Raw genomic sequence first — 27,876 nt, forward strand, 5'->3', positions numbered from 1 at the left:
ACTATTCATGTTTTTAATTGATTCAATCTTTACTTGGTATTAATAATAATAAATTCGCAACAGAAAAAATAAAATAAAGTGTTGGATTCTTTACACCGCTTTTCCATATTTAACCAAACTTACAAAATTAGTACATAACAATGCAATTAAAATATGGTTTTAATAATAGTTATATTTTAAATACTTCACAACAGACACTCAGAATCCTATGGAAGTAGGGTTTTAAATCAATTATATGTTATGGTCTCTTATAATGTCTTACATAATGATTCAGATTTTTCTGCTTACATTACCTTTTTTTTTTAATTTTTCATAGTTATTTTATATGCTAAAAACATACAGTGCTGTGCAAAAATGTAGGCACTTGTGAAAAACTTTCAAAGTGAGAACTAATGACAAATAGACTTTTGCACAGTACTTCCATACAAATTAGCCATTGCTGCTTTGAAATGGTCTTTACCAATTTTCTATCTACTAATATTTAATGTGCTTCCAGTTCTCACTTAGTTTTGGTAATGCCAACTTAATGTCTTCAAAATAAAACTACAACTGACAAACAATCTTCAATTTATATTATTTTAATTAACAAATACTAAAAATGACAATACATTAAATGTATTTAAAAGAGACACAGAAAATTACAAAGGTTGTAACCTGAAAGGTTAGGATATAAAATCTTTGAACATTTACATAAAACAAAAAAAAAAATAAAATAAAAAAAATCTCTTAATATTGTAACATTACAAGAAAACTAGTGGATCAGTACAGTAAAGATGCAGACAGATGAAGTGGTTTTGTTGACATATCCGTAATGTCAGTGCCTCAGTCAATAACATAGTACAATTCATAGGAGAAAATATATTGGCTTTCATCTAGAACCTACTATCAACATGGTCCATAAGAAAATAAACAAACAAACAAAAAAAGACAAGCACACACATATGCATGCAGACAAACATAGGAACACAAGAAAACAATAGGAAAGTAAACAATTTATCCCCCATGATAAATTTCCAAATCAAATATCGCCACAGGAAAGAAAAAGACTGGCCTTGAATCCTGTAAATAAAATCAATATCAATTTAGCGCCAGCACCCACAAGCTTTAAAACACAGGCTGTTACCCAGAACCAGACCAAAACAATTTTTAAACAATTCCATATACATAATCCATAAACATATCTGTGCAAATAAAATGCACCGGATCAGAGCACCACTCGAGTTTAGTCAAGCCTTATCAAACCTCAACAGCAGATTTGTCATAATTCATTCAGTCCAAATGATTTATAAAACAAATCATACGAGTTTGCAATATTCTCTCCATTGAATAGTAAAGTGCTCTTGGCATAAAGTTTGCCCTTATGTGCTGATGTGGGACCAGTCCCCACCAATCAAATCTAATTCATAAAAACAGGCATACTGATTACCGACCAGCAGCTACAGGCAAGTTTACCAATGCCAAGAGCAGCACAACCATGCTTAATAAAAAAATGGATGATCCATCAGATCAACTTCAGGTGTGTGAAATAGCTTTAGTTAACAAATTTGATATTGAGCAAAAAACTATAGGAATTTTCAGAGTGAGAGAATTTATGGTGTACTTTGATAAACTAGTGCAAATCTGACTAAACAGTGTGCTTGCTTCAGTGTTGTCCACAGGTCAGGCCCTCTTAATTCACAATTACATAGATATAGTTCACCCAAACATTTTAATTCACATAATTGTGGGGGGAAATTACCCTCTAAAGCATCCCTCCCAAAATATTTATAACCACCATTAATGCCTTGCCTATAGTTTCTAACCTGGAACTGGATGAGTTTGACAATTATGCTTGTCCAGTGTCTACATTTTGTATATTGATGGTAACGGTTGCTTGGAAAGCATCAACTTACCCTCAATTCACCTCTAAAATACTGGCCCCTTTTATATATATTTTTCTCTCTCTCTCGCTCTCATTTTATATATATAAAAACGGCAATGTATAAAACCACTCTCCGCCAATCAGGAAAGACAAGAAGGCTACATAAGAATGGTGCACACTCAAGACACAAAAAACATGTTAAAATATCAGTCCTGAAAGATGATGGCAAATTCTTCTGCCACCCAACATGGAGAACTACAAAAGGATTGAGCAAAAACAGAGGGAGGTGTTCAGCTCCTGAGCTGCAGTAATTTGAGAAGACATTTGTTTTCTGTTGAAAACCATGTTTGCCGCAGCGGTTTGCGTGAATCCTGAGGGACAGTTGGTAAATGCAGCGAATGTTTCTGCAGCAGCACTTTGGCTCAGATACCATTTTGCGGCATTCACAGCTTAAAAATCCAGAATATCAGGTCTCCCTGAGTTAGTAGCACTTCACCGTAAATCTGCTTATGTCTTCTTAGTCTTTTTTTTTTTTGTATAAGAAATCCACAAGGAAAGAAAAGCAGAAAAAAAGAAGTCGTCTCACAAATGTAGTTAGCTTTGGAGAGGCAGCTTGTAGCATCCAAAATGTTTGATAAGGAGAAATTACATGATCCACTTATACGATGCTTCTTGGGTGTTTTTCTGGTGTCTCCAAATAAGTTTTGCTGCCTCAAAGGTGCAAATTAAATCTTGCACAGAGAGGTGAGATGGTTGTTATGGGTTTGCAGGCTTGTGTGTGTTTTGGTGGTGGAAGAGGGGGCTAAATGTGCGTCTAAAGTAAGAGATTGCATGGGCCTCATTTATGAAACAAACAAATTAGCAAAAATTGTTTAAAGGGATAATTCAAACAAAAATTAAAATGGTCTCATTTACTCACCCTCATGCTATCCCAGATGTGCATGACTTTTCTGCAGAACACAAATTATTATTATTATTTTTTTTAAGTGAATGGTGATCAGACCTTTGTAGCTCCAAAAAACACATAAAGGTAACATAAAAAGCAATCCATACGACTCTCCAGTGGTTAAATCCATGTCTTCTGAAGCGATATATGATGGGGTGGGTGAGAAACAGATCAATATTCAAGTCCTTTTTTGTTATATATTCTCCTCCCTGCCCAGTAGGTGGCGATATGGTGACACAATAAAGAACTCCTTTTAGGACAGAAGGGAGTGCTTAGGCGGGCTGATGAAAGTGGACATTTATAGTACAAATGACATAAGTATTGATCTGTTTCTCACCCACAACTATTATAACGCTTCTGGAGACATGGCATTAACAACTGGAGTCGTATGGATTACTTTCATGCTACCTTTATGTGCTTTTTAGAGCTTCAATGTTTTGGTAACCATTCACTTGCATTGAATGGACCTACTGAGTTTAAATATTTTTAGAAAAATCTGTGTGTTCAGCAGAAGAAAGTCATACACATCTGGGATAGCATGAGGGTGAGAAAATCAGACAATTAAAATTTTTGTTTGAATTATCCCTTTAAATACTTTCACTTAAACTTGTGAATAAATGTATCTGATTGGTGGTATTGTTGATATGTCAATCTAACAATCTAGGGCAGAGAAAACCAAGTACAGTTCACAATGCATTTCACAGATGAATTTTTCAGATGGAAAATAATTTTGCACTGCATTACGTAAAAATGAAGACCAAAATAAAATAGCCTATCTTACTAAACACAGAGATTAGGATACATTGTATTTGCATATTCACTGTAAAGTTTGAAGGGCCCTAGTTTGTTCGGTTTTGCCACATATCTGTGCAAAGTTTCCTAAATGAAGACCATTGTGTGTATAATTGAGAAAATGCATAATATATGCATATACTAAAGTATGAGGGGAGTATTGAGGATACAATTTTGAGTGTGTGTAGGTCAGTTGTTCCTATGTATAAATGTGTGTGTCTGTGTAAAGTGGTGTAGTGTTGTCCTTGCTGGTGCTTGTTCTTGTGTCCAGACAGTACAAGGTGCTAAATGAGCGCAGTCGTGTCCATGAAGTTCCTGTTGGGATCTAGTGTGGCGAAGAACCGCACGTCCCTGTCTTTGTCCATCCTCAATCTAGACAGGGCCTCCATGATTTCATCTGAGTATGCACAGCCAGGGTCCTTAAAGAACGCTGAGATCAGAGCATACAACATAGACAGTAATCAGAACGGATACCAAATCACAGTGATACTGCTCCTCAGTCACCATTCACTTTCATTTTAGAGAAAAAGATGCAATGAAAGTGAATGGTGACCGAGGCCAATATTCAATAACATCTTTTTTTGTGTTCCACAGAAGAAATTCATATGGGTTTGGAACACATGAAGGTGAGTAAATGGCTTAACTTTCTTTTTTTATGCAAACTTTCCACTTAAAAGGAATAGTTCACCCAAAAAGTATAGTTCTTTTATGTTTGAGAGGACATATCAGCCTTATATCATCTCAAAGACTTTTTCACACAAAGATATTTGAATGTAGATATGTGTTTGTTCGTTCAATGCAAGTGAATGGTGAGCAAAAATTTGAAGCTCCAGAAAGCACATAAAAGTATTCCATACAACTCCAGTGATTTAATCCTTGTCTTCTGAAGTGATCTAAATGGTTGTGGGTGAGAACAGCACAAAGTTGTTTTTGGAATAGACCATTGGAGTCATAAGGATTACCTTTATGCTGCCTTTCATTTTGGAGCTTGAAAATTTGGTCACCATTCACTTACATTGTATGGATAAACAGACATCATATCTCTACTAACAGATCTTCATTTGTGTTCTGCGAAAGAAAGTCGTACGAGTGAGTAAATGATAAGAGAATATATATTTTTTGGGTGAACTATTCCTTTAAACGTGTAGTTAAATTGTATGCGTCTTTTACATTTTTCCAACACGCTCTGCCTTAACGCCTTGGCCACCAGCACGCGAACGTTCGGCACAGGGTCAGATGAGAGACTGAGCAGACTGGGCAGAAGATGCTGTGCAAAATGTTCCATGCGCATACAGTCCTCCTCCACTACAACCTGAAAACAAACACAGAAAATGTCTTAATGAAGAAGTCTTAAAATAGTTTTTAAATCAACGTTAATGTGATCAAGTTCTTCTGTTACGCCAGTAGGATCACACAAATGTCACACTGCAAATTGCACTTGCTATATGTATACTTGATGTCAACCTACTTTGCTAAGTATAACATTGATTTACAGAAATAAAAATTACAGAGGGAAAAAGCTGTTGAAAGGGGGAATAAATAATGAAACAATGCTAGAACTATTTTCATTAAATAATTTACAGATGGTGTGACATAAAAAAATTAAATAAATAAACTGCAAGACAATGACTTAGCTCAGTGTATTTTTACCTGACAAATGAAGGCAAATGCCTGGCGTCCAACCCATTTGGAACAGTGGCAGAATCTCATAATGAGCTCATTTATGAAATTGACTCCCAGGTCATGAGCTTCACAGGAATACAGCTTCTGCAGAATCTCCACCACCTAAACACACACAAAAGACAACATGCTGACTGTCATGCTGATTCTGAAACATTATGTTGTGTATACGTGTCATTACCATCCATCCTGGGTGATACAATCACAAGAGAACAAGCTAAATATTGGTGTAAAAGGCGTTTGATGCATCTTGCACATGCATTATGATCCAATCACTCAAACTACTTTCAGAAGCGTGCAGGGATGCATATGGCTCAACTATCAACAACCAATCAGAGACCTTACTCTAGAAAATCTCATCAGAATCTTCATCATTGTAACCAGTCAAATGGGTCTCGGCTGACCACTTGTGATTGAATCAACCGAGTCGGGTAATAATACCAAGTGTAAACAGCCTAAATTGAGTTGGAAAAAACAGAAGATGTGCTAAAACAATACAGCCAGTGAAAGGCACAGTATTGTTGTTGCTACTTTGAAAATAGGCTTGTGGGGAATTACTCACCAGTTTGTATGAAATCCATCGGACTTCAGACACTTTGTCAGAGCAGAGGTTAAGTGCTATCTGTCTGAGGTAGTCATAGACATCGTTGTGGCTGTACAACTTGATGATCAGGATGAGCTGTCTAGATGCACAGACACATATACATACCACAAGAGTGAGATCATGCATGAGAGCTTCAAAAGCCACTTTGTGAATGAAACAAGCAGAATGTTAAGTACATACTCAGCGAGCTCATATCGGAATCTCCAGTTTCGGCTATTGTCGGTCACCGTGAACTCCTGTAGCTGGTACAGATACTCCCGGCGCTTCTCAGCATTAAGAAGCTATGAAAGAGGACACAGAAATATAGTAATTAAGATAAAAGACACAAAGATAGTACTAATCTCAGACCATTTAATATCCTAAATAGGCATAGATGGATAGCACAGAGGCATTAGGGTTATGGTTCAAACCAAAACATAAAATTAGTTTATCTATTTGGAAAAATATGCAAGCACTTTTCGTAAAGTAAAAGCTCATAAATGCATCTTTTGTTTGAAACTTATAAACCAAAACTACCATGACCATTAGTAGTATCTCGTGAAAAATGTCCTGGTCACATATATAAATAAACGTAATTTTCTTTTTTTTTTTCTACTGCTTTTCAGGTGAAATATAACTCGAGTAATTTCTTCATTTTGTTGTAGATAGGGTCCCTTAAAAGTTATTAAAATTCAGATTTCTGGGAGGAAATTCCACATCATTCTCACCTTTAAGAAATCATACAGGTGTTTGAGGACTCCTATTCGCACCTCATCTAGATCTCTGAGGAAGCAGTTAAATATGGGCACCAGATCAGCTGCTGTTAGTTGATCCCCCAGAATCACTGCCAACTCATGGATAGAGAACGCCAGCGTCCGACGCACCTTCCACTGTCAATACATTCAGTGTTACTCCATTTGACAAATGCAACAAATAAAAAGAGATGAATATATCAGCCAGGGCTGCATTTCCCAAAAACATCGTAAACCTATGCAGATCGTAGAAACCACTGGCACCAATGGTCTTTACGATAAACTTGTGCTTGCAAAGCTTTTGGGAAACAGCCCAGGCCGATTGATCAGACGATATCTGTCAATTTTGCAATTACAGGCATCTGTATTCTTACTGTGTAACACTTTTGACATTTAATGTCAATTTTTATATGTTTTATTGAATTTTGAGTAAATATTGTAAATTGTTTGAATTGTGAATAAATTGTTTATCTGCTACACTGGACTCTAGATACGTAATCACACTGTATTGCTTCTGCCATTGAAAACATATTGGCAGACCCCCAAGTATAAACTAAATTCAGGTCAGTCTAAACTGCTTTGATACTGCAATCTAGAGGAAACTTTACCTGTACGTCTGTAGCGAGGGTCTCGTATGTGTCTTTGAGGCAGTGCCAGTTCTGTCTGCCCAGCGTTAGGGCAACACCCGGTAAACTAAAAGCACAGTGTTTGGTGATATCAGTGTCAACAGTCTGAGCTCGAGCGGGGTCTGTCATAGAAAGATACTGATCCAACAACTGCTGGGGAATTATATTCTGATATGGAAAGAGTGAGAATGAAAGAATGTTAGAAGACATAATGGTGTAATATTTTTATAGTCGTATCAAACTGGCTGCTGCTTAACTAGAGCTCTTTCTGCAGAACAGCGCGACCTCTACAAACACTATAAATCTATAAGGACTAAATTTATAAACTAACTACGGACGTGAGGCTACATTGAAACTACAGTTTACTTCAACCCATTTATAATGGACTTTGTATTTTAAAATGTTTGTGCGTTTTTTTCCCCATTCATATTTTATTAATGATTTTAAAACTTGGTAAATCAACATCTACAGTTTGTGGTTTGTACGACTGCCTGAAAATCAATACTAGTAAAAAGCTTTATTATATGAACATGCATACAAAAAATACACTGTTGTCCAATATCTGCTTTGTAAATTAAATCTATTTGTGCTCATTATTTTTGTCCATTACATTATCAGTTTAATGAGTTCCTAGTACTAATATATATATATATATATATATATATATATATATATATATATATATATATATATATATATATATATATATATATATATATATATATATATATATATACACACACACACACACACACACACACACACACACACACACACACACACACACACACACACACACACACATATATTCAGAGCAGTGCATTACCTGAATTTTATACTTTTCCTCTTCAGAAGTTTTGGTGGTGTCTGAGTCTTTGTCTTCCTCCACATTTTCTATGAGGTCTGACTCCTATATGGAAACACACACAAATGCATGAATAATGAACTGTACTGCACAAGCACTTTCTTCAAATTACATCTGGCTAAAAATAACACTGCAACTGGCTTACATAGAAATGCATTTTCTGTACAATTCAGTACTAATAATCAATTATCAGTGCTTAACAGTAGAAGTGAAACAGAACGCATTAACAGAAAAAACACAAAAGTATAGAATTTGCTATTGGTGCTGTTTTAAAGGCAATGGATGATCACACCAAATATATATATTATATTTATTTATGTTTACTGCACTTAGCATGAAGTTAGTTCATGACATTATTTTTGGAAACATCCTCACTGTACAAGTGCCTAAAACATTTTATAATCTAAAAGAGAGAAACCGCTAATATACAGTAATATCCTTGTCCATTGTGAATAGGGTTGTACATTTTCAGACATTAATAATCGATCGTTGTGATAATTAATGATCAATTAATCATTAGTACCACGTTTTACATGGCTCTCTGGAATACTCGATTCTGATTGGTCAATGGCACAAATCCACATTTCAGGCTAATCATCCGGGTTTTGCGAGCCATCTCTCCTGCTTCTCGCTTACTGTGTGATCTCTACAAGTAAGCTAATAAAATAAATTAAACTCAAATCAATGTTTCATGTACATCTATTTGTTTATTTGGCAAGTAGTTTTGCAATAGGCTGTATAAGTAGACAGATGGTAATTTTCACAAAATAAACATCAACAGAACTCGGACGCAAACTGGAGGTTGATTTCAGCGATTTCTTTCTCACATAATTACACAATTTCAGCGCAAACAAGTGTTTCATGTCTATTCACTTGTTTATTTGGCAAATAGTCTTGAAATAGGCAGATGGTCATTTTCACAAAACAGAACTTGTATGTTCAGCTTTTCAGCAATTCTCAAATTACAGGTGAAATTCGAAAAATTAGAATATCGTGCAAAAGTTCATTAATTTCAGTAATTCAACTTAAAAGGTGAAACTAATATATTATATAGACTCATTACAAGCAAAGTAAGATATTTCAAGCCTTTATTTGATATCATTCTGATGATTATGGCTTACAGCTTATGAAAACCCCAAATTCAGAATCTCAGAAAATTAGAATATTACATGAAATCAATAAAAAAAGGATTTTAAATACAGAAATGTCGGCCCTCTGAAAAGTATAATCATGCATATGTACTCAGTACTTGGTTTGGGCCTCTTTTGCATTAATTACTGCCTCAATGCGGCGTGGCATGGATGCTATCAGCCTGTGGCACTGCTGAGGTGTTATGGAAGACCAAGATGCTTCAATAGCGGCCTTCAGCTCTTCTGCATTGTTTGGTCTCATGTCTCTCATCTTTCTCTTATAATGCCCCATAGATTCTCTATGGGGTTCAGGTCAGGCAAGTTTGCTGGCCAATCAAGCACAGTAATACCATGGTCATTGAACCAAGTTTTGGTACTTTTGGCAGTGTGGGCAGGTGCCAAGTCCTGCTGGAAAATGAAGTCAGCATCTCCATAAAGCTTGTCTGCTGAAGGAAGCATGAAGTGCTCTAAAATGTCCCGGTAGACGGCTGCGTTGACTCTGGACTTAATAAAGCACAGTGGACCAACACCAGCCTATGACATGGCTCCCCAAACCAACACAGACTGTGGAAACTTCACACTGGACTTCAAGCATCTTGGATTGTGTGCCTCTCCATTCTTCCTCCAGACTCTGGGACCTTGGTTTCCAAATGAGATGCAAAATTTGCTCTCATCAGAAAAGAGGACTTTGGACCACTGAGCAACAGACCAGTTCTTTTTTCTTTAGCCCAGGTAAGACGTTTGACATTTGAAGCCCATGTCCAGGACCCGCCTGTGTGTGGTGGCTCTTGATGCAGTAACTCCAGCCTCAGTCCACTCCTTGTGAAGCTCCCCACACATTTGAATGGCCTTTTCCTGACAATCCTCTCCAGGCTACGGTCATCCCTGCTGCTTGTGCACCTTTTTCTTCCACACTTTTCCCTTCCACTTAACTTTCTATTAATGTGCTTTGATACAGCACTTTGAGAACATCCAACTTCTTTTGCAATTACCTTTTGAGGCTTTCCCTCCTTGTGGAGGGTGTCAATGATGGTTTTCTGCACAACTGTCAGGTCAGCAGTCTTCCCCATGATTGTGAATTCAACTGAACCAGACTGAGAGACCATTTAAAGGCTCAGGAACCCTTTGCAGGCGTTTAGCTGATTAGAGTGTGACACTTTGAGCCTACAATACTGAACCTTTTCACAATATTCAAATTTTCTGAGATTCTGAATTTGGGGTTTTCATAAGCTGTAAGCCATAATCATCAAAATTATATCAAATAAAGGCTTGAAATATCTTACTTTGCTTGTAATGAGTCTATATAATATATTAGTTTCACCTTTTAAGTTGAATTACTGAAATTAATGAACTTTTGCACGATATTCTAATTTTTCGAGTTTCACCTGTACATAACCTCAACGCAAATCAATTTTATACATCCATGTATTTATTTATTTGGTTAGCAGTCATTGTAATAGGTAGGTTAATTTATATTTGGCAGGTTATCATCACAAAATAAACACCTTCAGGGTGATACAAGACTCTAATCACCCCTCTTGGTTTTATTGCTTGATAAGAACCGGATGACTGTACATTATCCATTACAACACACGCGTGGAGGGCTCCAAAAAAATTTGCATGTAGCCTGCTTTTTAAATATATTTTAAATTATTATACTTAAGAAATGCAATTATTGGAATTTTCCTCTAAAATTATTCATAGTTCAGTGTATTTTCATACATTTAGGCTATGTTTAGTCCAAATTTGTGAATTGTTTACTTACTGTTAATAATAACTTTTATACAAGATATATAACTTGTAAACTTATTTGAGTTCATTAAAACCTCACGTTGTGGATCATGGGATATTCCAAATCTTTTGACTTATTTTTTTATTTAAAATTAAGTCAAATCATGACACACTGTGGAAACACAGTAGCATAACACTCCGTTTCTCAGGTGATGGCGAGATGTCAGCTGAACGTGCTTTCCCAGCGATCATAGACATAATTGTATATTGGGATGAAACAAGGAAACCAGCAGATCAACAGTGCTTGTCATGTTGTACTTTAACACACTATCATGGTGTATGCAGAAATCATAATGTTATTTCATAGAGAAACGCTCCAACACTAAATTGAGCCCGCTTCATCTCTGATCTGTGAGGTTCTTCCAGAAGCATCCATGCGGAAAAGACTTGACATGGAGCGTGCAAGCACCCTCTAGTGGAGGATGACTATATAGACAGACTTATTAACGTCTGCTGGATTGATTACCACACACATTTGTCTTGAAATTAATGAACCAATGATTGATAAGCTTAATCTATCAAATTATTCGATTATAGATAATAAACATACCTAGTAGCTGTGTACAAAGAACTGCCCACACAGGTCACTGCCAAACCAAGCAACTTCCTCTGGTTTAACGTGGCAAATTTGCCTGTCAAAGTTCACCAAACATGAACTTCATGCCAAATTCTAGAGAGCAAATTCTTTGACAATGGCAGTTCATTGAGCGATTCACAATCGTGTGGATTCTTGTTTAGATGGCCGTTTTACGGCCATGGAATTTAGCTGTATGGAGGTAAATGTGACCATGCCTTAAGAATTCAGCTTACCTCACTGCTGGGTTCAGAGTCATCGACCAGTACAGGAGATGTAATGGATACGTCTGAGGTCTGTGCATCGGTCAGTGAGAGTTCACTCATGGCACTAAGATCAGAGGTCGGGGAGCCTGCAGAACCATTGCTCTCCGACACAGAGTCATCTGCATCATCTGTCTGACTCTCTAACTGGGCAGCTATCAGAGCAGCAGACAACACCTGCACTTGAGCTGCAAGTGGAAAACACACAGACACAAACAAATTGAGAACTACAAATCAAGTGTACAGAACACTGGTCTAACTTCCATTCAAATCAGAAGTCTGCAAAATTTCCAAACTTAGAAACTCAAGCTGGAATCTACAACCAGACATCAAGGAAACAATTCAAGTGTTTGAATGGCATTACATAAATTTGGCACCATTTATGGAAAGAGGCAAACAATTGCCTCGTCACACAGTAATGGTACACACTCACTGTTAAGCAAATAAAAAGCAAGCAAGAGTAATAAAACCTGTTTAGCAACCGTAAGTAATAAGCAGTTCATATACGCATAATCTATCACCTTGTACATCAGGATCATCTAGGTGGGGCTGAAGACAGTCCAAAACCTTCTGAATCTGGGAGCTGGTGGCTGGGCCTTGATTATCTAAACGTGGTGCTTGTTCTTCCTCATCTTTTCCCTCCCACATGGTCTCTTCTTGTTCTCTTTCCTCCTCACTGCTTTCCTCTACATGCAGTAGTTGGAGGTCCTGGGTGATATCAGGCAATGTGGATTTCCAGAAATTGAAGGTGTTGTACATTGTGCAGTCATCCGTCTGCTGGATGGAGGCAGAAGCGGAGCATTCAGACTGGTCCTGGGTGGCCCTCTCTTCCTGGGGTTGTGTGGGATGCTGGTGGCCCTCATGAGGTTGTGATGGTGGAGCTGTTGTGGCTGAGGTGGTTTGTAGCTGTTCTAAGGATGGCTGAGTGCGACTGTTTGAGGAACCTTCCCTTGAGGCATTGCAGGAGTTACTTGAGCTGCTGATGCTCACCTGCCCATGGCTAAATAAAAGCATATAAGAAAGGCCTAGTTTATTTTGCATTGTAATAAAGGGGAGGAGTTCCACAACATCTCCAATATAAAGAAGTGGGTTGGGTATAGTTTAGTTATGGTACAGAGAGTATCCTTGAGCTTTTACCTCCCAGAGGAGATCTTGGATATCTCACGTAGGGTTCCGTCCTCACTGAAGTGCAGTCCTGTGAGAGAAGGGTTGGCGAATGTAGAGATGAAACGACCTAGAGATTGGAACGCAGCCTGCCGTACCTGAACAGGAAAAAGACAGAAGAATATAAGCAGGTGTACCCTCTCCTTTTGAAAATTATTTCAATTTTCAAGATGGGAAGGCAAAAGTAGGCACAATCAGTTTTTTTTACTTCATTTAATTCCATAAGTGTTATCACTTATGGAATTAAATGAAGTAAAAAAACTTTACATATTCATGAGTTTTTGTCCTAACAATAAAAAGAAATTGTCAGCTGCTTGGTTTCTATTTCTGTACCATTGTTACAAATTGGTCCAAATATCCCACTCCACATAGCTGTGTATTAAACATCTAATATGGTCTGATTGGCTATATGTTGTTTTACGCAGTTTCACACTTAGTGAGAACAAAAAACCTTATATAAAAATACTGTGTTTAGGCCCAAACATACTCTACGCAAGTACGTGAACACAGAATCGAGTGCGTCGCCACTGCATTGCTAATGTGCAGTCTGGTTGAACATGCTTAACGTGTGTTCTTGCATTGATGTGGTGGGGATAAACCTCAGTACTCAAGGGGGCGATAGAGTTACCTTCAAACATCTGTGCCAATAAACTAGATGTTATTATTCAGGTAAGTTGCTATAAACATATCAACTTCAAGTTACTTGCCCAGCAATTATTCTTTTTAAACTGATTTGAAAGAGAAAACTCATCCTAGAAACTGACAGTACACAGTAATCTCGCTTTAGTGCCCCTTGCGGCAATGTTGAGAATGCTATGCGCAGTTGCATTAAGTTATGAATTGTGGTCTGACACATTTCAGAACGCAAAGACCCATGAAATCAAGCTTGCGTTGCAGGTTGCGTCTGCATTCACGTACTTGCGTTGAGTAGGTTTTGGCCCTTCATGTGTGTATTGCTTAGCTCTTACCCAGCGTGACTGATCACTAATGAGGATGATGAACAAGGGGGACAGCTTAGTGCGTCGCACCTCTGCAGAAGTGCAATTTGAAACAACCATGAAGCACTCAGCACAGGCTTTCCGAATACCCCACAGACTGTCCGAGCACAGGTCGAAAAACTTAGGCATCTGAATTGAAAGAAAGAGAAGTGGTTCACAACAATAAAAAAAAAAAAGAAAAAAAAAAGGGTACAGCATTGGAATTGAATTTTAAGCTTTGTTTATACGTGTTCATATTTTCATTCAAATAATTCATGTGACTGTGAAACTCTTGGTCCTCACCAGTAGTTTTTCTGTGGCTTCATGGCCAACAATAGAACTGAACTCGCCAAAGTTTGCTGCACAGACCTAGTGGAGAGAAAAAAAACAAGTGTAATAAAGGGTTTAGACATTCACAAAGTCTCCTGTTTACATGTTGTAAACAAGCTTGTTGCAGCGAGTGCAGGACTGCTTCATGCCAACACTGCATCAGTTGCGAAAGTAGATTAACATTCTTAACACATTTTTTCTAAGTGTAGATCTAAGCCATTCAACTCTCCAGTTATTTTAATGACAAAACTGTGACATACATACCACAGTAAGCAGCATACTTGTTTTCACCATGTCAATGCTACTTGCTTGTGAAAGCCATGTATTTTTTGTCGTTTTCTAGATTTTATTTTTCTCTTGATCTTGACACCTTAATAATGAATAGCCTCAGAGGGCTTCCATATTTATTTGTGAAAGTACCATATTTTCAGTGGCACTTGGGAACACTAGAAAACAAAACATCAAACCAAGTGGCATCTGCAAATAAATGCTACCAGACCTTTTCTCAACACCAAATTCAATTTTCTAGACATTTTTGCAATTAGATTTAAATAACTGATCCGAAAGTGATTATTAGTGGATGTATTACATCAGCTTCACTCAAGTTCACACAAGTGTCCAAGAACAGTAACCAAAGGTGTAGTTCATCACATTAATTATGGACACGTTTCACTAACGTATGACAACCAGAAAATGTCCAAATACTTTGTCTTCATTCAGACCTGTATCTCTCTTGCTTTATAATCTAAAACCTAATAAACTTTAGAGTTTAGTGAAATGTTTGCTCGAAAAGTATGCTTGTGCTATCTAATGCTACTTGATTTGATATTTTGTTATCTGTGTGTTATCTATGTACAGGATACAGGCATCGTTGAAGATTTTGAGCAAATCATTACCTTGCGGACTTGGAATAAACTGGTGTCACTGCAGAGTTCACAGAATCGCAACAATAGAAGGTGCTCCACTGTGTCTTTACTCAACATGGTCACCAACTTGCACATTATCTGCAACAAAATATTAAACTATCAACATGCAGACCAAAACACGAGTTCCACCCCACCCTGCAAATCAGTGAGCACGATCATACCGGCAGTACAGTCAAGCATTGACAGAATGGAGTTGCAACAGTAGTAGGCAATGTACCTTCATATTTTCATGAGTAAGGTTATTTTCAGATATCAGAAATGTTCACAAAAACCAAAACTAAAAAAAAATTTCATGTAATTAATAAAACTAAAAGTTCAATCTGAAATAAAAGAAAACTAACTATTGAAGAAAAAAAATAAACTAAACAAAAATACTTTCATAATTCAAAAGCTAACTAAAGTAAAAATTACCTCAAATTCATTTTAGTTTTAGATAAGCTGTATATTATAAAATGTGAAACATTTACAAACTGCCTTCATTGCATAAAAACACAAAACTGCCCTGTGAAATGTAATAGCATTTAAAATATTTAAAAGGTGCAAAGTGATTTTTTCCTCATTAAAAAAGTTTTATTAAAGAAATCAACTACAATTTTGAAGTATATGTATATAATTATGATGAATCACATGAGATGAATACTCTAAAAGCTGGTTTATTTTACATGGAGAGGGTCCCCTCATGGGGGCTGCCATATTATTATCATCATCATCATCATCACATGACCAGCTGAATCCTCCTCAATCTCAGAACCCTCCATGTTACTGGACACATTTACTCATGGATTAAATTAATCATGCCTGGTTTTAAAAAGTGATTTTAAACAATGGCCATTTTTAACTGAAAACTTTTGCATTTGAATGATGCTGCATCCACACCCCTAGGTGTTTTAAATGACAGAAACAAAAACTTACAAAGTGCACCTTTAAATTAATTTAGTTTGGCAACACTTAAATACTAAAACTAAAATAAAAGCAAAATATAGAATCAAGAAAACACTGAGAAAAAACTAAAACTTATCAGTCATAGAGTGAAAACTAAATAACACTAAACTAAATTAGGATGGCAAATAAAAAATGTATGGAAACTAAAGCTAAAAACTTTCAGAAACTTGATCAATAGTACATTCTCTGTCATACAAAGACAACTCTTCATCTCACCGCTACAGCTTCGATCTTGTAGTCATCATCACTGCTGGGTTCTGTGAGCTCCAGGAGAACAGGGCAGACTTTTACTTCCATATCTGCCTTACTCATCAGACCCTGTTCAACCAGCACCAGCAGAGCAGCCTGGCTCGTCTTTCGCACCTAAAGGGAAAAACATTGATTGGTGGTTCACCATGTCAAGAGACAACATTTTTAATGATCACATCTATTGATATGGTTGCACAAGAAAAAACTATTTCAAAACATAAAAATACTTTCACCTACTCTACTTCATGTTCCTTGAAACAACATTTATTCTTCCTATGGAACTCAAAAGTTGAGGTCAGATGCAGTTTACAGTGCAACCAAATTTCCAATAATAATCAGAAATATTTTATTTCAAAAGATTTGTTGCATAACGCAGGATTTTAAACAATTAAATTTTTTTTTTAAAAATACACCATGGACTGGACTCTTATGAAATTATGTAGACTTTAAATGCTCTTAATTCAACTTTTTATAGCCTATATATTCACCAGATGAAGGGTTTTGAGTATGTGTATATATGCACGCACGCACGCACGCACGCACGCACGCACACACACACACAAAATCAGATGAGGTTTAATGAGGACGAAGATTTAGTATTCACAAAATATGAAGTTGGAGACTTGATGTATGTGTTGAAGTCTTGATGCATCTCTTTCCATTTTGCATGCCCTCACTTCAATTTAAAACACTTGTTCATCTAATCAAACTAACAATATATGCATGAGGTAAGAATACAAATATTGTAAATATTGATAATGATTGAAGTTTTAGATTCAGCAAATCCCCACAAGGTGTCAGTTTATTTTTTTATTTCACCTCTAGAGGCCGCTTTTATACTATAGAACCAAGCTTTTCAAACTAATCCTCCAGCGCCGGCCACAGAGGAATAATAATTTGGGCTGTCAATCGATGAAAAAATCATATCAAATTAATTACACGGTGTCCTGTTTAATTAATCGCATATACAAATATTTGCTGAGAAAGCCCCTCATATAACACTAATTCAATATATAATGATTATAGATATTTATATCAATATAAATTATACATAGTATATTTAAAAATAAAAATAAATATATATATAAAATATTCAGATAATTAAAATGCATTACATTCTTAATCATTGATAAGACAATACAAAAAGCGGCTTTAGAATACAATGTATTGTTTACTACCATATTATTGAAAATAAGTCAATCATTGGCACACAGTTCACAACAATCCATTTCACAAGTGAATTTGTCAATCAGTTGGAGATTTATTATGAGGGCTTGTTTAAGGACTCGTAAATTTACACCTGCGTCAGACGTTTATTTTTATTTTTTTATTATTAATGCTTACAAAACTTTTACATCTAGAGCCAAGAGGTATATTAAAACAAACAACAACAAAAAGGAAAATAAATAAACAGTTTAATAAAAATATTAAATTGTTTACATATTTCAATACACTTTACAGCTTTCTTGTTACTCAAATTGGAAATTGTTATTAGGTATTGCTGAACCTCTGAATTAAAGAATTTGAAAGCTGGGAATGACATGATCTCTAACAATCTTGCAGAAATCAGACCAAAAACAAGTCGAGTAGGGACAACTCCAAAATAAATGAAAAAATGTTTCCGCCTGCAGACCACAAAATGTACAGAATATATCGACATCACAATTAAATCTCTCTACAATAAAATAATTAGTGAGGTAGTACTTATAAATAAGTTTGAAGGAAATTTCTTTGATTTTATTTGTGATTAAATATTTATGGGTAACTTCCAAATTTTGCACCATCTCAATCCAGTGTCAGACATGCTTGTGTAGTGTCTCGGGTGCGTTGCATCATAAACAAAATGTTTAGGTCACTGTGTCAAGTTAAATATAGTTTAATACTCAATCTTTAAACACATCTTGAGATCCCTTAGATCGCATTTGCGCTCCAAGTGTTTTGAACGCAAGAACGTAACACATGTTTGTGTTGTTCAGTGTTTTCTTCACTGTATAAAACTGCGTGTTGCTCATACAGCTGAAATTTCACTTACTGCCCTCTGGAGAAAAAAGGTGGTACAACAAGCTTACATTTCTCAGGACTCTTCCTTATTATGGTCTGGGGGAAGAGCGATTAATTGCGTACATTTTTTAACGCGTTATTTTTTGTAAAATTAATCCCACAGAATTAACGCGTTAAATCGACAGCCCTAATAATAATATAATGAAAAAAATATTTTAGCTATCTGCATACACGTTTTCGATAACCCATAGTTCCAAAAAGTAACTGTCGGCATAGACTAAATATTGGTAAAACAGATACATCAATTGACCTCTACTCAAAAGGAGTCTGTTCAAGTCCAACCAAAAAGCTCACCGACCTCAAATACCATACTCACACATACTAAACCTGGCGCTTTCAAGGACATTTTTCTTAAAAACGTACTTAAATTTAGGTCTGTTTCTCACACAAAGTAATAGTATGGCTTTAGAAGACTTTGAATATAGCGCACAAGTCATATGGACTACTTTTATTGTACTCCTTTTTATTCTCAAGGTACTAATTTTTGTAATTATATTTAGAAGCTTGACAGCCTCATTTAACATTCAGTTTTGATGTATGGCTAAAGAGCAGCCGGAATGTCTATTCTGGACTTCTTTCATGTTCCACAGAAAAATAAAAATATAGCATAAAGGGGAGTACATGATGATGATGATGATATAATGACATTTTTTTGTGAACTATCAGTTTAAAGTGAAATTTACCTGGTTATTAGGATCTGTGAGATAACGGACCACAATGGGTACCAAGTACCTCGAGAATGCTTCTGGGAAATTGGGTCGATTTTCATGGAGGAACATGGCAATGTTTGGTACCTGTTCCATCAGCTCTGCTCGCACTGTTGGCTCTGTAACATCACACACACACAAATGAGCTTACGATCAGCACCAGCATGCCAGACACATTAAATACATACAATCAATATAAAAGTCATACACACCTGCATCCTCAGACATCCTGGCAACTGTTTCCATGACACTGATGAAGTCATTTTCATTATCACAAAATTCCCGGAGCACATCTAGTAATCCACGTGCCACAATTTGCCTGGAAAATGTTATTTACAAACATATCAAGCACACCATATTAGATCATATGAATAACTCCATCCTCAAAATTTAGAAGCACAAAACTGTTCCAAAAAATTATTGCTCAACTGCAGTTTTTCCAGAAATTTTTTTTTTTTAATATTTTAAAATATGCAGACGAGAAAACACCCAAAACCAAGTGTTCTTCTACAGTGACAAGTTTGGCTCCTTAGAAGTCTCCCAGGTCCAAAAGTAAGAAACCAAGTCATATCAACTTCGCTTTAAGGCCTTACGTTTCTAAATTACGTTCCACGATTGTGCCATAAAAAGTTACCTCATACGTTCTATTTGAAATATCACTGTATATTTGAGCATTTTCCATGTGCAAGATGGACATATAAATCTTGTACATTGAAACATTGTATATTGCATGACAGAGTAGAAAAAACATCTTAAGAATGGTCTCACATATCAGTTACTTGTGCACGATTTAGGCTGAAGACCACACGCTTCATGTCTCACCTGTTGAAGACGTTTTCACTGAAAGCATATTTCTCCAGCCGGCCCAGAGGGGTGAGGTTATCCTGGCCTGCATCAAGGAATGCTGTTATCCGAATCCCATCACACTCTGAACCATAGTCATCGAATCCAACTGTAAAAACAATTCATACAGCGAGTAAATGACAAAGTACGACTTAATGTCCAGTATGAGTAAAGGTATCAAAAGTGAGTGCTTTCAAATTCAAACAAGTATTCGTTTTAAAGATGGAGAGAAATTCAAAGCAAAACAGCTTGGGAAATTAGAAACTACATTTTGCTTAAAGACAATTAACCCTATTCTTAGGACTGTTAAAAGAATAGTTCACCCAAAAATGAAACTACTTTCATCATTAACTCACCCAATTCTATGACTTACTTTCTTCTGCAGAACAAAAACTTAGAATTTTTGAAGAATATTTCAGCTCTGTAGGTCCATGTAATTCAAGTAAATGGTGATCAAATCTTTCTAGCACCAAAAAGCACATTAAGGCTGCATAAATGTTATCCATCTGACTACAGTGGTTTAATCAATGTCTTCTGAAGCGATCCAATCGGCTTTGGGTGAGAACAGACTAAAATGTAACTTCTTTTTCACTATAAATCTTGAGATCATCAGTTTTTAGCCATCATCTAGCGCTCTGCGCAAGCGTCAAGCACTGGGAAGAGTATTTGCATTTGAAATCATGATCGTGTCTAAAGACTGCAATGACAAGATGTACAGTGAAGGAGTTACATTATATTCGGTCTGATCTCACTCAAAACCAATTAGATAGATTCAGAAGCCATGGATTAAACCACTGAAGTCTTGTGGATAAATGTTATGCCGCCTTTACGTGCTTCTTAGAGCTTAAAAGTTTAAGTCACCATTCACTTGCATTGTATGGACATACAGAACTGAAATATTTGTTTGTGTTCTGCAGAAGAAAGTCAGTCATACACATCTGGGATGGCATGGGGGGGAAATTGTAATTTTTGGGTAAACTATTCCTTTAAGATTTTTTGCATTGCGACATTCTTTTAATGACAATTGAGCACATTTCCCCCTCAAAATACAGACCTTTTCAATACTGCAATGGGAAAATGTAATTATAAACTATTGAATTTTTAGGGGGCCTTGGTAGCTCAGCAAGAACTGACGCTGACTTCGAATCCAGGGTGTGCCGAGTGACTCAAGCCAGGTCTTCCAAGCAACCATATTGGTTGCTAGGGAGGGCAGAGTCACATGGGGTAACCTCCTCCTGGTTGTGATTAGTGGTTCTCGCTCTTAATGGGGCACATGTTAAACTGCGCAGATTGGCTGTCTCAGAAGTGGAGGCAACTGAGACTTGTCCTCCGCCACCCCGATAGAGGTAACCGTGCCACCATGAGGACCTACCAAGTAGTGGGAATTGGGCATTCCAAATGGAGAATAAAAATTAAATAAAATGATTTAAACTGTAAATTATGGTAGTATTACAAATACATTATAATATTTGTTGCACTGCTTTTACAGTGATTTTTTTACGGGAAGAATGTACATGATTTTCATGACAATAATGCCAAAAAAAAAGGTCAGGCAAATCTTAATGGTCTTAATAATAGACTTCATTAGCAAAATGTCTTATTTTTCTCTTTTGAGTTTGGGTTGAAAGGTGACCTGGACAAGTTATCATGAGATGAACACTACTAACGGAGTATAGTTCCAGGTAAAATGTTCTGGCATTGGCTCTACCATAAAGCAAGATCTGTTAAAGGGTTTCTACTTCATGTTCTGCTTCTGGAAGCATCTATTATATTGTACAGTAGACAGCCTGACAGAGCAGAGATATAACATGTTTAATTGAAGTTATCTAAAGTTTCTGATGTGTTCTGTTCAGCATACTCACAGTCATCCAATTCATCGTGGCCATCTTCAAAATATAAAGACAGACCTGGGAAAAACATTTTAAAAAATAGTTAATAGAATGGGTGATTGTACGCCATGCTGCTGCCACCAGGTTGGTCTGTCTCTGAAACATCCCAAGTTGCCAACCTAGACTGCGTTTTTGGGCATCGTTTGGAACATTAACCATGCCCAAAATGCTGTCTATGTAGGTAACTAACTAGGTTTTGACACAGCCACTGTATGCATTGTAGTATTAACAAATGTCCATCATTAAGACGTTGTTAACTTAGGTAACTACATAAAATAAACCGCTGACTAGGTAAAGACATACCCGTGAAACACGCTTTATATAGTAAAACCTTGCAGTGTTAAACAAAATACAAACAATTGCCATGTTTTGGGACATTATAAAGCATTTAATATGGTCAGGTATTCAACCAAACGTGTTATCCGTTCGACTCCAGTCAGGCTGGCTAACAAACTGACAGTCAAGCTACTGTCAACTCAACCACGCTATTTACACAAATATGGTTGGATAGAGAAAATAAATTCAATTTATAGAGCATTTATTCCAACATATAGACACTAGCTGTCTATTTAAATACTTTTATCATCTATTACACTCTATCCTGCTAGCTCAACAACTCGCAACTTGTGTTAATCCCCATAATATGCCGACAGTCCCGTGAACTTTGTTCAAAAATACAGCAGACACGTTGAAAGAGAAACGCTCGTCATTAAAGTCTACAGCGACAACGTAATCGATTCTCTTAAAACCGCACCGTAAAGCTTTAAATAAATGTACTTAAACGCACGTTACCTGCCATCTTGATTTACAGCGGGGCTGTCACTCCACTTCCTCAAAAGATTTCCTGCTCTTATTTAAATCCCTGCTTATACATAACGATGAAATACTTAAAAAACGGACGAACTCGTCAAAACGAGGCACTTGAATGCTTCAAACAATCGCGAAAATCGAATCGCTGAATCAAACGATCGGCGAGAAAAAAAATAAGTCAATGTCGATCACGTGACGCGTCAGCCGGAGTTCAAGATGGCGATCAGCGAACAGCTCCTAACGCAGCTAATCGATTGCTAATTTAACGAAATCCTGTTATTATAATAAATAACGCTCTATACGTTATGTTGCCATTTATTGTCAGCAGCTGATTCCGTGTTCCACGTTAAGACGATAGTTTGTGGATATATATAACTATTTTGTGTTGTTTTGTAGCTTACGTCAAATAGAAATAGTTGCTGATCAGCTTTATGAAACCGTCTGTAATGTTTGGGGATGTTTTAATAGTTTGGAGGTCAATATGTCTCTAAGAGAGCTGAAAGTATGCCTTCTTGGGGTAAGATTGCTTTTCACTTTTTATGACTTGACGTTGCCATGGTGGCTGCATATTTTATGTTTTGATCGCTCTGTTGTTCCACGATTATCGGTGTTGATGTCAGTTTTGACTTGTAAAGAAAGTGTCAGCGGTTTTACAGTACCTGTTATATAAGCTTAGCTGATCTCTGAATCATGACAGTAACATTTGATGACGCATTTAAGCCCCATTCAGAAGTGGATGTTAAATAGTATCTAGAATAAAGATATTGCCATTAAAGAAACTTTAACAAGCGACTTCTGGAATGCATTTTGTTTTCGTTGAATGTATAGGACAAATAAAAAATCTAGCATACGGATTTCATGTGACACGATTTTTTTTTTTTTAATTTTTTTTTTTTTACTTATACTTATGTTTACCCGAAATGGGTGGCAAATGTGAGGTTTTGCCTTTGCAATCTATAATGGTTAGTTGACATGACATTTCAAGCAGCAACAGCCAGATTCTGCAAAGCTTTTAAAGATTCATTCATCACATCACAGGGCCATTTAAAGGGATAGTTCACCCAAAAATTACATTCTCTCATCATTTACTCACCCTCATGCAATCCTAGATGTGTATGATTTTCGTTCTTCTGCAGAACACAAACAAAGATTTTTAGGAGAATATCTCAGCTCTGTAGGTCCATACAATGCAAGTCAACAGGGTCCAAAACTTTTGAAAAAAAAAAAAAACATATAAAGACAGCATAAAAGTAGTCCATACAACTCCAGTGGTTAAATCCATGTCTTCAGAAGCGATATATGATGTGGGTGAGAAACAGATCAATATTTAAGTCCTTTTTTAGTCCTCCTCCCTGCCCAGTAGGTGGCGACATGCACAAAGAATGTGCATTGTTGCCAACTTAGCGACTTTGTCGCTATTTTTAGCGACTTTTCAGACCCCTTTAGCGACATTTTTTCAAAAAAGCGACTAGCGACAAATCTAGCGACTTTTTGGACAAACCTTAGCAACTTTCCAAATTCCAAATATCGGCAGTACTGCAAGCGTGAGGTCTTACTTCCCCGCTGCGTCTGCTCTGTTCTGTTCAGTGAGCGGCTGAGAGGAGCAGCACATTCCGTTGACTGCACGCCAGCGGACATAGACATGAATGAGCTGTGCATGTGCACGCTGTGTTAGCAGGAACCAATCAGTGATCACATAGCAGCTGCCTTCTCCTTTGTTTTAATTCAAAACATTTAATTTGACCGTTTTTTCTTGGCATGCGCTTATATTCACTACTAATCAGAGTTTTAGTTCATTCCGGTTCGGTTTCTGAACTCTCCGACTTCAGATCGTATATTTACAGACTCTATACATTTTACTTATCCAAACACAACAATAAACCTTCTTCAAACTCATAAACATGTAACGTTAGCTAAGTTCCGTTCCGTTGTCTAACAGAAAATATGTAATTGAGAACCGTTTTACTGGACATTCGGCTATATACTTATATAAAAATGGGGAGATTAGGGGAGATAACCGTTATTATAAACTTAAGTAGGCTACAGTACCGACAAATTAGGCAGAATGCAAATACGATGCGATGACGTCATTAATATGCTAATGACGCATGACGTCATCTGGCGACATTTAGCTACTTTTCGAGCAGGCTTTAGCTACTTTCCATTGAAAATAGTTGGCAACACTGAGAATGTGAATTGCCAAAGCAAAAGAAGAAGAATTTGAGAGTGAAGTTTTATTGTTAAAAACCACTGTTTTCATATGGATTACTTTATATGCTTTTTGAACTTCAAAGTTTTGGACCCTGTTGATTTGCATTGTATGGACCTTCAGTGCTGAGACATTCTTCTAAAAATGTTTGTTTGTATTCTGTAGAAGAATGAAAGTCATTCACATCTGGGATGGCATGAGGATGAATAAATGATGAGAGTATTTTCATTTTTGGATGAACTATTCCTTTAAATGAAGTGCAAAAAGAAATCTGATTTTTATTTTTTATCGTGAAAGATTTACCATTATACAAATAATTATTGTATAGCTTTCAAGTTTGACCTTAAACAGTTTGACCTTAAACAGTTTACGTTCATGTTGTCAACTACCCATATACAGAAAACTGCCTATTGATTTACACTAATCACCATTTTTAGTGGTGTCAAATTGAATCACCTTGCATAAAGTTTGGCACAATTTTCTTATATTGTCTGTATTTACTGTTTACCCTTATATTGAGTACTAATAGTCTATGTTGTTTTGGCTATGCAATCTGTCAATATTCATTGATTTGTATTAAGATGTCTGTGTGTTTTGTCTATTGATTTTCATGTGTTCTCCTAGGATACAGGGGTTGGAAAGTCAAGTATCGTGTGGAGGTTTGTGGAGAATAGTTTTGATCCCAACATTAATCCCACAATTGGGTAAGTCCATTGCAAAATCTGCTCAAAGTGAGGTCAGACTGACTGTGATACAGTTACAAGCAGGTTTTGTGGTAAATTTCACAAAGCCAAAAACATGTCTACGTCATTTTTCAAACTGAAAAAAAGAAGCATATATGGCATAAAGAAAACAAAGACTATTTTCATACCATTAAGAAATGTATAAAACTTTTTTTATACAATTTTATACCTTTTTTTGCATTGTGACATTAAATGATAATGTGTTTAAACATCATGTTTTCTGTGTTGTTCTCTCTATTTTATGCTGATTAAAAAAAAAAAAAAGATTTCTTAAGTGTTTTGAAAATTATGTCTATATGCCAACAATTGGAATGGTACAAAAACAGGCTTAAATGTCTTCATGTATTCTTACAGCCTTTTTATTTTCTTTTGATTTTGGGGTGAAATATGACCCAGGCATGTTTTCCTGAGATTCACCCTTTCATAATTTCAAACGCAAACACAAAGAGCCATGGTATGTGCTGAAATAAAAGCTGTTTCATGCAAATAAAGCCGATAATTCAGCTGTAGAAATTTCCCCTGTGTGTAAAAGGAGTTTGTATCAAAAGATTTGGTTTAAAATAACAACCTGATGGATTATTTGTTTTTATAATGTCATAAAATTTAATTATGTATATTTACAAAATGACTCACCAGATAATAACATATTGTAACAGATAAAGGATGGGCAAGGAGGAGGCGGGAACCTGTAGAACAGTCAACATAACTTTTAATGTCAAACATAAACTTAAAACAACATAAGACAAACAATAAAATAAAAATAAATTAATACAAAAATATTTTAAGATGTATGCATTTCAATTTCATGAGAAACTCCATCAAATTGAATGGAGTAATCTTAAAAAAATATATATAAATATATATATTTTAAACAGTGAACATTTCCATTTGATGGAATTTTGTTATGAAATTGAAAGCGTAAATCTTAAAAATAGTCAGTAATAAATAAATAATACATTTGAGTTTATGTCTTCAACTTTAAAGCTTCATTTTAGTACTTATTATATTTTCCTAACTTTAATTAAATAATTACTTAATAAAAGTCCCCATCTAATCTTTTCACAGCTGTCATTGACAACACTGACAAGATCTGTGCATTATAACATATGAGGCCTCTATTGAAACTTTCTTTTTTATTTTGCCAGCAATATTGAACCTTTTCAGATTATCCAACTTAATTTCCTTAAGTAATTATAGAAGCTGGTCTGTTTGTGTTGATAATTTGCATAACGGGTTCTCACTCAGTGAGCTTTTAAGCCATTTAATACACAATGTATGTTGTATAATATGTGTTCCACTTTACACTCACATCACTGTGTCACAGATTTAGTTACCCTGGAGAGACATTTTATAAAGAAGTCTATGTGTAGGCCTGCATTGTATTTGCACCTTTTTTCTGTTGAATGAAATTTGGGGGGAAATCTGTGGAATGGATTTACATGTTGTTAAATGTTTTAAATGGAGCTGTGAATTATAAAATTGGCAAAATAATTTTCATTGAAAAATTCTGCAGACATTTGCAGAGCATTTTGTGTGCATATTCCATTCATGCCTATCTATTAGTATTGTGTGTGTGTGTGTGTGTTTGTGTGAGTGTGTGTGCTTAAAATTATATTGATCTTATTTTCAGAGCATCATTTATGACAAAGACAGTGCAGTACCAAAATGAGCTTCACAAATTCCTCATCTGGGACACAGCGGGACAAGAAAGGGTAAACACCAAAACAATCACTGCACAAACAGTCGGGTGAAACATGCACAAGCTGACGGCTGACGGCCATTAAATAATACAATGTTCACTCTGTTTCACTGTGTATGTTTGCAATGCTTTATAGTCCGACAGGGGGCAGTATTGCTTGCACTTTGTGTGTATGTGTGTGTTTAGATGAACTCAAATTATTTTTCTCACTCTTTGTGCAATGCAACTCAAAAGTTTGAACACGCTGACTCATTTTTGACTTGTCACTTTTTTCCATCAAATGCTTGTATGTAGGGGAGGTGGCTGGCGTGTCTGAGGTATGTCAGTGTGAGATGTTTATTGCCAGACCAGTTGGGATTTGACTACAGTCTTGGGGCTGTTTGGAATATGACCTCCACTTATGTTTGTCTGTGATGTTATCTGATGCTGCTATATGTAGAATGCCAAGCTGCCCACACATGCCA

General features: G+C 36.2%; 2 protein-coding genes across 3 annotated transcripts in view; one reads left to right on the forward strand and one right to left on the reverse strand.

Moving 5' to 3' along the window:
* Nucleotides 1–633: 633 nt before the first annotated feature.
* Nucleotides 634–22,947, reverse strand: LOC127653939 (serine/threonine-protein phosphatase 4 regulatory subunit 1-like). Of its 2 annotated transcripts, XM_052140810.1 has the most exons (20): nucleotides 22,744–22,947; nucleotides 21,925–21,969; nucleotides 20,042–20,171; nucleotides 19,432–19,538; nucleotides 19,196–19,338; nucleotides 16,419–16,565; nucleotides 15,231–15,338; nucleotides 14,308–14,373; nucleotides 13,996–14,154; nucleotides 13,001–13,125; nucleotides 12,385–12,863; nucleotides 11,837–12,051; nucleotides 8,067–8,150; nucleotides 7,223–7,408; nucleotides 6,591–6,752; nucleotides 6,064–6,164; nucleotides 5,842–5,962; nucleotides 5,250–5,384; nucleotides 4,770–4,911; nucleotides 634–4,029 (listed from the first exon to the last, which is right to left on the reverse strand). In XM_052140810.1, exons 1-20 carry the CDS (start codon nucleotides 22,748–22,750, stop codon nucleotides 3,884–3,886), a joined length of 2,808 nt encoding a protein of 935 aa, XP_051996770.1. In that variant the 5' UTR covers nucleotides 22,751–22,947; the 3' UTR covers nucleotides 634–3,883. The 2 variants fall into 2 exon arrangements, with proteins under 2 accessions (XP_051996770.1, XP_051996771.1); XM_052140811.1 differs by lacking the exon at nucleotides 21,925–21,969.
* A 37-nt stretch (nucleotides 22,948–22,984) lies between these two features.
* LOC127654308 (ras-related protein Rab-22A) overlaps nucleotides 22,985–27,876 on the forward strand; it is a 29,404-nt gene continuing 24,512 nt past the window's right edge. Inside the window, exons 1-3 of the mRNA XM_052141432.1 lie at nucleotides 22,985–23,278; nucleotides 25,595–25,674; nucleotides 27,344–27,425. Coding sequence (XP_051997392.1) covers nucleotides 23,243–23,278; nucleotides 25,595–25,674; nucleotides 27,344–27,425 — 198 coding nt within the window. The 5' untranslated portion in view covers nucleotides 22,985–23,242. The remainder of the gene's footprint in view (nucleotides 23,279–25,594; nucleotides 25,675–27,343; nucleotides 27,426–27,876) is intronic.

The sequence above is a fragment of the Xyrauchen texanus genome, chromosome 13, assembly GCF_025860055.1.
Source record: "Xyrauchen texanus isolate HMW12.3.18 chromosome 13, RBS_HiC_50CHRs, whole genome shotgun sequence".
NCBI lineage: Eukaryota > Metazoa > Chordata > Actinopteri > Cypriniformes > Catostomidae > Xyrauchen > Xyrauchen texanus.

Excerpts from the sequence above, each read along its gene's own strand:
- LOC127653939 (XM_052140810.1), bottom strand. Across the intron at positions 12,052-12,384 it reads AGATGATCCTGATGTACAAG|CTCAAGTGCAGGTGTTGTCT; the intron begins GTGATAGATTAT and ends TTCCACTTGCAG. Across the intron at positions 6,165-6,590 it reads ACCTGTATGATTTCTTAAAG|CTTCTTAATGCTGAGAAGCG; the intron begins GTGAGAATGATG and ends CCTCTTTCATAG.